The sequence below is a fragment of the Arctopsyche grandis genome, chromosome 6 (genome assembly GCF_051622035.1).
Source record: "Arctopsyche grandis isolate Sample6627 chromosome 6, ASM5162203v2, whole genome shotgun sequence".
Taxonomy (NCBI): Eukaryota; Metazoa; Arthropoda; class Insecta; order Trichoptera; family Hydropsychidae; genus Arctopsyche; species Arctopsyche grandis.
Genome location: NC_135360.1, coordinates 10,498,170 through 10,512,197, shown reverse-complemented (window position 1 = coordinate 10,512,197; position 14,028 = coordinate 10,498,170). Strand labels below are relative to the sequence as shown.

The window sequence follows — 14,028 nt, the reverse complement described above, 5'->3', positions numbered from 1 at the left end:
GGTAAGATTACCCCCCGGCTCGCTTATTTTACATATTGAAGAGAGTAGACCTAAAACTGTCAGTTTGGTGTTAATGAAGATGGATGGGTGGCAATTAATTGCGCGTGCACCACCCATCTGAAGGTCGAGGAAGGAGGAAAGAAGAAACTTTTTCCTGCAGAAGAATCATTTTTGAAACTTTAAATATAATATGTATTGGGTGCCCTTCGAAGCTCCTTACCTAAACTCGGAACACTTTATTAGATTGCAAGCTGTTTACATTTTTTTACATTTATCGATTTTGCTCCGTGGCGATACACATGCGTACTCTTGGGATGGGGTCTTTTCTAAATCAGTTACTTGAATTAACTGCGTACGTATATATGATTTAATGGTCTATTTTTTTAATAAGAATATATATGTACATATTAGATATTTATCTTGTGTCATTTTTAGAAGGCTTCTATTAGTTTCACTCCACCAATTGGTCTGAAAAACTTCCTACATTCTTCCGATCGCTTTGAAACTTTGCCATTTTGCGAGGTTTGCGCCGATAGAGATTACAATTGCTTCCGCTAGTTCGATGGTGAAATATAATCGTAATAAATACGTTTAAGACTTAAAAAGACAAGGTGACAACCCAACCATTGCCAATAGCCTTGTTTATTTGACTTCCCCCCCCCCCCCACTCGTTTTATCAGATTTTAATAAATTTAAACGCCTATGACTCGATAATTTTCAAATATATATCTTATAAAATTTGTATTATAGGGTCTCAATATATCTCATATACATATATTTTTAATTCAATGATAGATTATTAGATACACTTTGTGAAAACCTATTTTTGACGTCTTTATTTTTGAACTGGCGTGTCACATAAGCTGCACCATATTTGCATGTTTATTAAAGACTATTTAGTAAATTATCTATCACTTTTCATTTCCGTCTCTCAGTAGGATCCGCGTCTTCTCCATTCGAACGGACTAAATTGTTATTTCTATCAAAGTTGACAGTACGTATACAAGGTACATGTGTATGTAGGTACATACTGATTCAAAATAATTTAAATACGTTTTTTTAATTAAGATATTATTGGATCTTTAATCAGACGCTCTTCTGATCGCGGTTGAACAATGTGGTGATCAAATAAAATCGCATTTCAAATAAACTCTTGTCTTACTGTTAGAACTTCTGTTGTAGCTTTCAGCTGAACTTTCCAGTAGACTCGCCGATACTCGAATACATATGTACTTCCAAACCAAAAGTACAAACCGATTTCTCATCCGGATGAGTTGGAAGTACTGAAAAGCTTTTGATCCAACTTCAAACAGATAATGCATTTGTCCTACAATCCCTGAAAACCCCAGAAAACTTTATATATTGCTTCCGTCGAATCGAAGATACATTAAATCGCATTACTTCGGGAATGAAATTGTAAAACTATTTTCGAGTATGTACATACATATATACATACATAGTATATTATTCACAAAATAGAAATGGTTGAAGGAGGTTGAGAGGGGGGGGGGGGGGGAATCAGATATCATATATTCAACGAAAGCGATCCTAAAGAACTAAAAATACGCATATGTAATATAAAATGTTTGGAAACCATACAGTCAAGCCGGTAGTAATCGGTCTTTTATTTCGAATAAATTTTCGTTTATTCCCGTTGGGTCGAATTTCTCCCTCCCCCTTTTTCTCCCGAAATAAATTACGTATCTCTCTATAAACGTGATATCACGTGATACCATATACACACGTGGTGTGCGTATGGGGAAAAAAGTAAATTTCTTTTGATTTATCTGGTTTAATAAAATATGACCGGCGCATTATTCCTACCGTTGTCGACCCTCTGAAAAATAACATAAGCCCAGTTTTTCTTCATAAAATGCCATTAATTTCCTTCGGCTAATTTATACACTCGTATATCACCCGCATAGTATCTAATATGTTCATAATTCAAAATTATCAACGCCAAAAAAATAAAAATAAAATCATAGTCATCAAAATTGGTAATAAAATAATCGATTCCGTTTCAAGTTTATATGTGGTATTTTAGCGGAATAAAAATCGAATTGACCATAAAGTGTGAGCGAAACGACCGCAATTATAGTGTATACTCAAGGAAGTCAATGCATATAAAACGTACTAATGAAATTATAATTTCACAGCTAATCACATTGGAAAAACATCTACATATTTAAGACATTATTTTTAGAATATAAAAATAATTACAAAAAAAAAAAAACGAGTCTTCTCCAAAGCGTACATACTAGTGCTTCCAATCCCGGAAGATTACTTCAGCACCGGGATTGCGATGCTAGAAATTTCCAATCCCGGGATCCCGGTGCTAGCACCGGGAATCAAATGTATAACAAAAAAAGGAAAAAATTGTTCAATTGCATATTTTCCTATTTCAAAACCGTTCAATTGCATTTTGCAAACTCTCCCGATGTTTCACGCAAAAAATACTCCTCATATTGGCGTTCTTGTTTTGAGAGTTTGGCTACATTCTTTAAATTTTAGGTTCGCATCCATTTTTAGATTTCTAAGAGTAAATAAACGACATCCTTTAATGTAATCAAATAAAGTAAAAAAACATCACTTTGATTCATTGATTCGTTTTTTACAAATAGTTTGTAACGTCCAGTAATTATTCATCGACACAAAAGAGTGTGGATAAGAACCCAAATATTGTCAGACGAAAAAATCGAAAGCAAGCTGAAAAGAGGCTAGTAAAAAAGAGATTTACTAAGTTTCAGTTCGTTAGGACGTGTTCAAAGTTCCCGGGATCCTGGGATTGGAAGCCTTAGTACATACGTACATACCTACGTATAGGCACGTAAAAATGCGCGTGTTTGGTTTTTAAAATACGTATTGTAATTTGAGTTGTAACAGATGTTCCAAACCAAAATATAAACAAAAAAAACTATGACATAATGAGAGACAACGCGGAGATGAGGTCAAATCCTTACCATGATAATACAAGTTCATATAAAAAATAATAATATAGAATAAAAATTGCATCATTTGTTACCACTGCGGGCTATGCGAGCTAACTAACAATGAGAATTTCAATTAGGTATACAAAATTATTTCCAACGAATAGCACAAAAAGCAATTTGAAACATTTTATAAAACGCGGCCATTTGCAAATTTCATCAACGAAAAAAAATTCAAATTTAATCAAACTCAATTATAAACGTACATACATAATGATTGATTAAAGAATTAGACAAAAAAAAGATAATAAAAAGCCACCGAAATTCGTAAATATTCACAATCAATTTAGAAAACAGACGATAGATGGACGAAAAAAGTGGTCGAATGGTACCCGAGAGAATATAAAATGGTGCAAGGAATACCACAGGGGTGGATGAGATTAGAAAAATAAATAAGGTGTGGGATTAGATGGATGTGAGTTGCCCAAAACAAAGACAAAATATGTAAGCGTGTTGGAGAGGTCTGTGAGAGGATGGCGGATGGCTGTAAATGATGATCAAAGATCGGCGTTGGATGGATGCTTTTCGCCCAAAACATGATTCAATATTGTCAATTTGATTGATCTCTAATCAATTGATCTTTGATGGTGATGATCAGAAGTTAAGCACAAAAAATAGTTAACTATTGTCAATTATTATTGTCCTACAAAGCAAGAGAGCAAAAAAAGGTTGGCAATAGAAACTGGCAATAGTGAACCATTTTTTGTGCATAAAAGCATTCTCGACGCCGATCTCTAATGATGATGATAGATCATTTTTTAAATTTCAAGTAGCTTTAAAAAGTTGAAAAATCGTCCTTATCTGATACATCTACATATACATATTACAAAATGGACAAATTCCAATATTATAATTAAAATCAGTAGATCCAATGTCGTAGTCTGGGTATTACAATAAGTCCTAATTTAACAATAAAAAAAAGGAAAACTCGAATGTCGAATACTGAAACAACGAAATTTCATTATAATGAATATTTATTAATACATCCTTAAAAGTTTGCTATATTGATATTTTAATGTGTGCAGTTCCGTATCGTTACTGTAATAAGTGTCACTGATAAATATAAAAAAATCTTTTGGGAAGTTTGCATGAGTTTTGGATCTTAGATCCAAATCCCCGACTCATCAAAATTGGCTTATTAAGACTAAAAGATTTTCATGTAAGGTAATTAATTACATACATGTTTAGTTTCATTCGAATATTTAAATACTACGGAAGAAACAAATGAAATGCGGGCTAAAATTTTCAAACTGAACGTTTGAAAATTTGTCCCCGACAATATGAATTGTCAAACATACAATACACGGGGAATATTTGAAAAGGGACGATCGTGTAAATAGATGCCCACGTTTCAACTTTTTACGTCCCTTCGTTCTTTTCATTTTTTTTTTATTATTTTTAAGGACCACTTTGTTCTCGGGAAGTCCTGCAGCCGAGAACATACACACATATACACAAACACATACACACACACACAGAGTGACAAAGACGAGGTGAAACCATTCGTTCTTACCTTGTTTGCGGTGAGGGTTGAATCGGCGGCCGCACCGGAAGCCGGTCGCCCTCCCAACTGTCAGTTGTGGTCTTAGCGCGCGAGACCATGGCCATGCAGTCCCCCCGTTCTGCGATCATTTTTTTTTCAGTAATAATAAAGTTTCAGCGACGCGTTCAGTTCGAAACATTTTAAAGTAAAATTCGTTCGGTTTACTCGACGTGTTCGCGAGTCGCTTTGTTGCGTTGTTTGCGAGAGAGGCGCGCCGGTTCGCACGAGCGCACCCGCCCGCGGAACGAACCCGAGTGAATGCTTGTGGGAAGAAGTGAAGCAGGAAACAAAAAAAAAAAAAACATATATATACATTGCCCCAAACCTGAAATCTCAACATGTGGCACGTGCGGAACCCCCACAAACTTGTCGCTATCGTATTATATGTCATTTATTATTTTATTTTGACTCGCCGCGTCTGGGTGGGGTTCGCGCAATTAGGACCAAATTTAAATTGATGCGGCAATTACACATTGCACGTCGCCTCGTTTAGCCTTTTTGTTTTGTCGCTTTTCGAATGTCATACGATTGCAAGTTTTAAATTCTAGATTATTATACCATTTAATTATACTTTAACGTACATAGCATTGCCCAACATAACCAATAATGATGAATAAAAATATAACTATTTTTTTAATTACTTTGAATTTAATTGTATATGCCAAACAAATATATAGTTAGTTACATATATCAAAAAACCATTTGCATTAGTTGGTTCTATTGGGCATAACTACATCCACTGTATTCAGGGCCTACGAGAGGGGGGGGGGGAGTTGGGGTAAAGTTCCAGGGCCCCGACTATTCGAGGGGCCCCGTGTTGGGACGTTAGACTGACCAGTATTGATATTTTATATTATTCTACATACAAATATATATTTATTTAATGCTATTTAACGATCCGCGCATTCTTTGTGTCCATGTGAAATGGTATCTTTTATATCATACATATTCAATTATTTAAAAAAAAATAAAAAGCAACTTATATGTATTTTTCTAATAGTTTTGATAGACTTTTCGCGTATTAAAAATATATCTGTAAGATCTATGTTTAAGTTTGTCATAGGGCCCGGAATTAATTCTCGGCGGCTCTGACTGAATCGATTATGTTTGATTTTTTTTTGTACATTAATATTCTTGTCGGAATCTTGTTAGATAATAATAAATGTCTACTCTTTCAAAAATAAGTAACTATGACCGTATTATTATATTAGATATAAAGTCAAACTGGCTGGTAGAGTTAAATTGAAATTAATATTACAAAACGTCAAGAAGTTTGAGAGGAGCTGGATTAAGAAAGAAGTACCGAATGCACATGCGCGTTCACGAAGCACAACTAAGTTTTATAAAATACATATAACTTCCATAAGAAGGGTGTACATTTTAAACCACTTCAAATCTGAATGAACTCTAAGCGACATACAAATAATACAAATATACATACAAGAATCCAATAAGAATTGATTTTAAACAAATTAAAAAAACGACATTTTCATATTACGAATGTTATCAGTACAAAACAATATTTTTTCAGACTAGCCTTTGGTAACGCTGGCACTGGTCGTAATTTAGATCATTGTTATGAAACTATTCGAAATTTAAATATTGAAACTGGAGGAACGCGTATAGCGATGTTACGTATTTTCATCTCGCTCTCTCTCTACCGGATGATACTATCGCCGTCTCTTTCCCTTTTCAGTACCCATAAAGCACGTAAGCCTGACTCATTCACACCTACACACGCAAACGCGTACGCGCGCTCACACCGACGAATCCAAATGCACGCACACAACCAAAACACGAGTGGCTCAAAAGGGGCGCGCACATGCACACCCACACTCGCAACTGACATACATATATCAAAACAATTTTGTCTATGCGAAAGTATACAGTTTGTAATATTATTTACATTTTTCTAGTTGTATACATACATATATACATGTATGCATGTACGAAAATTATAAGATATATTAGAAGCTTTTATTCAGTTTTTATTATTCATTTGTTCACGAATACAATATATTCTTTCATGAAATATGCAGGAATTCACTGCTCTATTCATGTATAGTGACGCGTCATGTAATTTTTTTGAAGTGACATTTCACTATATAAAAAAAAACAATCTGTATTTTAACCATTGAGATGACCATTTAATCTTCTGTTGCCAAAAAATTCCGAAAAACCCATATAACGAGATTGTCACCGTATTACACTATCCAGTCCCATATTATTGGGTTTAGTGCATTGATGTATAATACACTAGATCCGCCCTCACGTCTTATACTGGTCTCCCTTTTGGCGCATGCACAGTTTCTCTTAGTAGGTAGGTAGGTACCGCTGCGCCGTAGAGAAAAAACCATTTTTTTTCCCAACTTCCCCGCTAGTTAAACCCCCCGCACCCCTCAGTTAGTGAAGACAAGATCTCCGACCAAAATCACACGTCAGGGCCCATCTATGTGTATTATACATCAATGGTTTGGTGCAAACGATCGACAAGCGCCAGACAGACTGAACCACAAATTAATTGGATGGCTGCTTTAAACGCAATTCTCGACTTCACGAATGATAGATTGCACATCAGATGACGAGTAACCTTTCGATGTGCACAGGTGCAATTGTTAAAATTGAGTTGGATCTTTCTGGCGAGTTTAATAAGGCAAAATTCGGAACTAAAGTATCAGAAGCACAGAACGTATACAGGGTAGGTATGTCGGGACTTCGGGTAGATTTCGCTTAGTGTAAGTGCGAGCAGTGCGCACTCATAAGGTACACGTGTCGTTAATCTGTGGTTCAGTCTGTATGGTGCTTGTCGATCGTTTGCACCGCATCGCATATTATTATGTGCCCCGTTTTTGTTCATATGCCCTGAACATGGCAATAATGCAAATTTTATAAGATGTCGTGTGAAAAAGAAAAAGAACTAGGCGTTTAAACAATTAAAATTTGACAAAACGAGAGGGTGGCGGAAAGGGAAATAAATTAGGCTACTTACCATAAGACGTTAAGATGGTCAAAATTGTAGCATATTTTAAACGTGTCTATTACGATTATTTTTCACCGGCGGAATTGCTTTGAATATCTATTGTTAACCAAACCGCGCAAAATGGCAAAGTTTCAAAACGATCGGAAGAATGTATGTAGGATATAAATAGTATCCATATGTTGTCAGACCAATGAACGAAGTGAAATATAGAAGATCCTTGTAATAAAAAAATGCATTTATGTTTCCCGTTCTATTTCTTGATATATGAAGTTCAGAGTCACTTGGATATATGTATGTGACTCTGAGTCGATTGTTTCCTATCAGAGTTTGCCAATTTATATGATTTCATTGTTGTAACGGTTCCTCCATCACATTGGCAAAAATTCGTATGTCACCACAATTTGAATATGCTTTCAAAATTTATAATTTGTAAAAGAAATGTATATATGTACTAGTTTAATACCATAGATGTCGATCAGGGGCAAACCCGTAATGACATCGTCGGGAAATTAAAAACTACTAAAATAAAAATAAAATAGTTGAAATTTTTTTCAGTTACACAGCACGAGGATTTCTATACTTTTGGGTAAAATAGGGATTAAGAGTCCTTTATTATTGCATGGTTTTAGGTTGACAGCACTCGCTAGGACACTATATCGCTATTTAACCAATACTTTTTTCATGTTTTATTTATCTAACACATATGCATATGTATGTCCCGTATAGATATTGAAATTGCAATGGCAATGACTAGAAAAATGAGCCACGTGACTAGAAGAATGGACGAAAGATGGACAAAATAAATGCTAGGACGGTACCCGAGAGAATGCAAAGGGGTAAAAATAAGACTGCAGGGAAGATGGGTAGACAAAATTAGGAAAATGTGTTGGGTGATATGGATACGAGTTGCACAAAACAGATACGAGTGGACGCGTGTTGGAGAGCCCTTAATCCACCAGTGGATGGTGAATGTCTGTAGATGATGATGATGATGATATTCCATATCGATGTTTGTCATTTATGGCAATCCAAACTATGAACGAATAAATGTTAATTTAAATAATAAACTGTACTTTCCAATTCGTACAATTGTTAATGCAAGTTAAATTTGACATTAATTTTCCGAAATGTTAGTGACAGTTAATGGTTTTTTATAGGAATATTATAGGTATATACATACATATGTAACTGACAATTTCTCGAAAAAAGCATTCGGCTTGTAGCGTTCATGAACTAAACAATTTCTCGAATTGGGCGCAACATAATGAAGTTTAGTAAATCAATGGCGAATTATTCAACATTGCTATGATGGATGAGAGTTGAAAAAATTATTTTTCAGATTATATCATGAAGGTCAAATGTCATGTTAACAGTCTATGTAGGTTACATCACCGTGAAATAGCATAACAAATGTGGTAGATTCAAATTGAAAACTGTAGATTTGCATACAAATATCCTACTTTATATGTATGTATGTATAATAGTTTGAAACTCGCTAATTTGAACAATGAATTCTTAGTTATTATTTGGTGATCGCATTTGGATTAATTTTTGTTTTTTACTAACTTATTAATCATGTTTATTTGATTAATTTCGAGTGTTTTTGTTGTACTTTTTTTGACAGACTACCATTTGTTCGTGTGTGGAGCATTTATTGAATGGGATAATATTTTTGGCATGGCTGTAAAATAAATTAAACGACAAATTTTAAAATGACATTTAATGTCAAACTAACATCTCTAAAATATCTCGCACGACAGAATTGGCGTTCGCTCTGCAAATCAAACGTCAAACGGGTTGCCAGTAACAAAAATAAAATTTGACGTTTCAGTGAAATCATATCCAATTACATTTTCACTAGCCCCTATCAGTGAAATTATATTTTTTTTACAGTTGAAAGATAGCGCGTCGCCCCGCTACTGTCCATTCCCACTCTTCTCATGGTCCACACATCGTAATATCTTTATTTAGCCAACACTTATTTATTTAAGGGTTAGGTTAGGTTAAGTTAGAGTTGGCACCTTTTTTCCATTTAATATAAGTTATTAGGGTCGGTATTAATTTTTGTCAAATTTTATTTTTGTTACCGGCAACCCATTTGACGTTTGATTTGCAGAGCGAACGCCGAATCTGTCGTTCATTTAGAAAGGGGCATTATTTTTATTTGCAGGGCGAAATGTTTTAGAGATGGGCATTCGCATATAATGTCGGGAAATAGGGCTATTTTGCCGGGCCGATAAATGGTACCCTTATTGAATGTACATACATACATATATCATATGCTACAATGGTTATTCAGAATGTATGGAAAATCCATTGGACGTTAAACATTATCAACAGAGAGGGCTAAAAATTAAATTCGATTCGATTGGCCGTTGTAACCATACCACATTGTGGTATTAATTGCAAATTTAGCAGTGTGTGTGGGCTGACCTGAGATCCTTACCCTCATTTATATCATCCCGCCTTATAGGAAATTGAGTTTCCAATATCGAACAGGCGATTTACGGGTAAACTTTTCAGCACAATCGATTCGCAGCTCGGCTTTTCCAGAACATTGATCGGCAGTACTGCCATACGAAACTGTCGCGTTTCTGTTGGATACTTTCAATTTTTGCAATTTTTGCAAAGGAAAATTATTGAGCATCATATTATCAAACCATGATCCTCAATAATTTTTTTTATTACCTTTATCGCAACTGGGTTATTAAGTTTTGATCATATGCTGGCATATTTATTTTATTAGAAAATATGACATGAGTCCAAATTGATCACAAGCGCACTTTTAATTAATATGTTTGTTAAATTTAAAGAAATTTTAACGACAATATAACATGGCTTTATTATAGTACGGCTAACGGTTGTGACCTTATAGTCAACCAATTGAAATAAAGGACAAATTTTGACATTTTCACAATAGGGAGGCCAATGAATACACCACTTTTCCGATGTACGAAGTAAACGGTGTGAGAAATCAAAAGGTTATCACTGTACTAAAGGGTAGGAATGTACCCTACTGAATATCTACATAATACATAAATAATGTATAATATACACATTTTAAAATAAATATGCAGATTACATTTGTATTTATGTATATATACATATATAAGATAATTTAAAATTTCTTTATTTTCTTATTATAAGAAAATTTCCATTTTCAATTTCTTCCGTTGTTTTTTATTTGTGGGGGGGGGGGGGGGGGGGCAGGGTCTTCTAGCACCTCTCCGTCTGGGTACGACACAGCATTGCAACATTTTATGCTTGAAATAGTGCTTAAAAACAGAAAAATAATGGCGAGAAATATTGTCAATAAAAAATAGCCAGTGTTGCACAAAGAAAGCATTTGAATGGTACTCAAGATGATGCAGAAGACCACGGGAATTCCTTTCATGTCATGATCTAACTAATACGATATATACATATAACTTTGTGCGGCTTTTCTTTAAGGGCAACCTAGGCACTGCCCCACCCACATTTCTCATACATAAGAAAATTTTGTATACATATTGTTGGTGTAATATATAATCGTCAAGAGTAAACTTGAATTTCTTTATATCGTTCATCACTTCGTGAGCAGAACCGGTTTGTAATTCAGTTCGGGGCAATCGCTTATATGCCGTGGTCCCGTAGTCGCCAGCTTCAGTTTATCTGCTACTCTCTGACTTGTGAGTGGTACTGTGTTGAGTGTAGAAAGTCGAGGCAGAGAAAAGAGATCCGTATTTCCACCTATAGAAGATCGATTTTAGTTGGCTGCGTAAAGGTTTCTTTGGGGCAGAATACGCCAGCCCCAGTCGTCTATTTTCTTTATACGATGTTCGAAAAATACGTTACACCGTCAACGTTTTTTGACATTTTAACTCGGTACATTTATTTTGCAAGGTATGCAATTATCAATCACAAATATATCAATTCTTTCATTATTATCATTAAAACTAGTGTTGTACCCGATTTACTTTCACTTACGATCACTATTCAAGAAAATTTTTGGCTCTTATTCGATCGTTTTCATACTTCGCAATTTTGGTCGGTTTGGTCATCAATATGAGTGGAAGTGTCATCCGCCATTACGATGGTGAAAAATAATTGTGTCGCAGATATTGTACTCAACCGCAATGATATTTGATGCATAATTTGTCTGATTCGAACTCAGAATCGATCACCGATTACGTTTTCACGATCTAGAAAACTGTGTATTGTATGTCAGTGTATTTTGTATTTTATGTCAGTGGATTGTTTCGATGAATAATTGCTAGATGGTACAATCTATCTAAAGTTATGTTTTTTTTTAATTTATTGATTGCGTTTTATTTAATCTTAGAAATGTATGGATTCGAACTGAAAATTTAAAGAATGTAGCCAAACTCTCAAAATAAGAACACCAATATGGGAGTATTTTTTGCGTGAAACATCGGGAGAGTTTGCAAAATGCAATTGAACGTTTTTGAAATATGAAAACATGCAATTGAACTTTTTTTTCTTATACATTTAATCCCGATGCTAGCACTGGGATCCCGGGATCGGAAATTCCCAGCACCGCAATCCCGGTGCTGAAGTAACCTTCCGGGATTGGAAGCACTACATAGTACGTAGCAAATTCAAACTACATATATTGATTCAAAGTTTTTAGTAGAAAAACATGTATCCACGTTGTGTCTGGTTTTGAACTCGACCAGTTCTGGGACACGTGGTATACATACGGCCGCTCTTGTTTGTAATATTGCATATTGAGTTTACGTCCTGCAATCACCGCGGCCTGAAGTCAGGATTTATTTCTGGAGCGCGTTTATATTTTCCGAACGGAAACCAATAACTCATCCAGGAATTGCTTCAGAGGAGTAAGATGCCAATAACCCGTTCTCCGCTTTTAAAATATTCACTGGGTGAGCTTGAACGCCAGTGTTTATTATTTCAACGTATCCATTCTTTGCTTGCTTTGTAAACGGAAGAGATTTCCCATGTATCAAAGCCAAATTTCAATGCTGTTACTTTAACGCTTTTACTTTTTGAAAAAATAATATGAAAAATTACATTATATTGCAAATAGCATCAAAACTATTTATCGCCTATAGAAAAACGGTGAAATCGGTTTATCAATCGAGGAATAAGCTTTACTTTCAAGTAGCTGAAAGTTTAATGTAATTATTTAATTGAGTTTTCATAATCTTTCGTGTGATTTATTACGTTCATAAATCTCATTGTAAAACAATTTGTGCACGTTTATTCGACAATTGAGTGGGGAGTTAAAATTAGAATGATTTAAACATACAAGTGCGTTACCGGTTACCACTTTGACCCAACAGTTCATTCCACGTGCACGTGCGCTTTAACAATAGCTCAACGTGACTGCGAAAATAATTAATTAATGGAGTTTTTTTAATGAAGTTTTCGCCTTAGTAAACAAATTGATGCTGAAACTTATATAAAATGCCCCAGATGAAAATGTGTGTCTGCAAGGGAATGGGTGCAACAAAGGTTATGCTACATACGTAGTACTGCTAGGAGCACTGGAGTGTGCTTGAAAATGGCTTTACTTCTGTCTTGTTAGCAGTGCGACACAAGAGGAGGCACTGTGAAGTTGATGAGGCAAAAACAAACCGATATTTTGCACTTTGAGGATGTTTTCAACTATAAAAGGATGCTAGTTCCAAAAAAAAATAATATTGTTTTAGATAGGCTGATCATAATTTACATAATTATAGTTACATTAGAAATCGATGCTCAAATTATATTTGAAAGTTGAAATATTTATTCGATTTCTCAATTATATCGATTAGCTGATTGCATATTTGAGAATTCAAACTTTTTATTGTAATTATGATATCATTAAATATTGATTTTAATCATTATGCTTTTCTTTCAATTTTTTCTGTTTAAAAGGAAATGGAAAACCATAAAAGAACCAGTCCCATAAGAACCAGTGAACTGTAATGATGAATCGAATATAAGAACATATATGAAGTTCAAACAAATTTTGTCAGACAAAAAATCGAAATCAACCTGATCAAATTTAAAAGGATCAAATTTAAAATCTTTATATAAGTTTAAAAAATTATTGTTTTTAAAATAAGTATTGTTGCGTGGATGTGAAGAGGGGGCTTCCAGAATCGGAGAGAAAGACGCAGGAGAGTTGTAGAAGGTGTTTATTCGTGTGCTCTCGTCGGCGCTCCAGGTCGGAATGGTTTCCAGACCGAGAGCGCCCCATATTTATACCCGTGGGGCACAACACACATACATAAACTATTGTTCTATGAGTGAGACGATCCCATTGGCCGTTGCATACGGCTCAATCATAGGAAGAGGACATTTTGGCGCGAACGAGAGATCAGGTGATCTGCGCTAGTAAACCATCGGTCTACGAGCGCCACTCACCGGATTTGTCATTTTCCAACAATATTTATTAAATGTTTAATTTTTTCATCATTCTTTTCAGTAATTTGATGTCCCTACTATAGTGCTGTGGAGAATCATTATAAAATTACCTGTCGGAAAACAACAACGCTTAAAATCGAGTGTGC

At 34.9% G+C, this 14,028-nt stretch overlaps 1 protein-coding gene across 2 annotated transcripts in view; it reads right to left on the bottom strand.

Moving 5' to 3' along the window:
• Positions 1-4,750, bottom strand: part of LOC143912915 (uncharacterized) — an 85,305-nt gene extending 80,555 nt beyond the window's left edge. For both annotated transcript variants that reach the window (XR_013260667.1, XM_077432371.1), the window contains exon 1: positions 4,501-4,750. Coding sequence is in view for 1 of the 2 variants with exons in the window: in XM_077432371.1 (XP_077288497.1) it covers positions 4,501-4,619 (119 nt within the window). In the remaining variant the exon portion in view is untranslated. The remainder of the gene's footprint in view (positions 1-4,500) is intronic.
• Between the last annotated feature and the right edge of the window lie 9,278 nt (positions 4,751-14,028).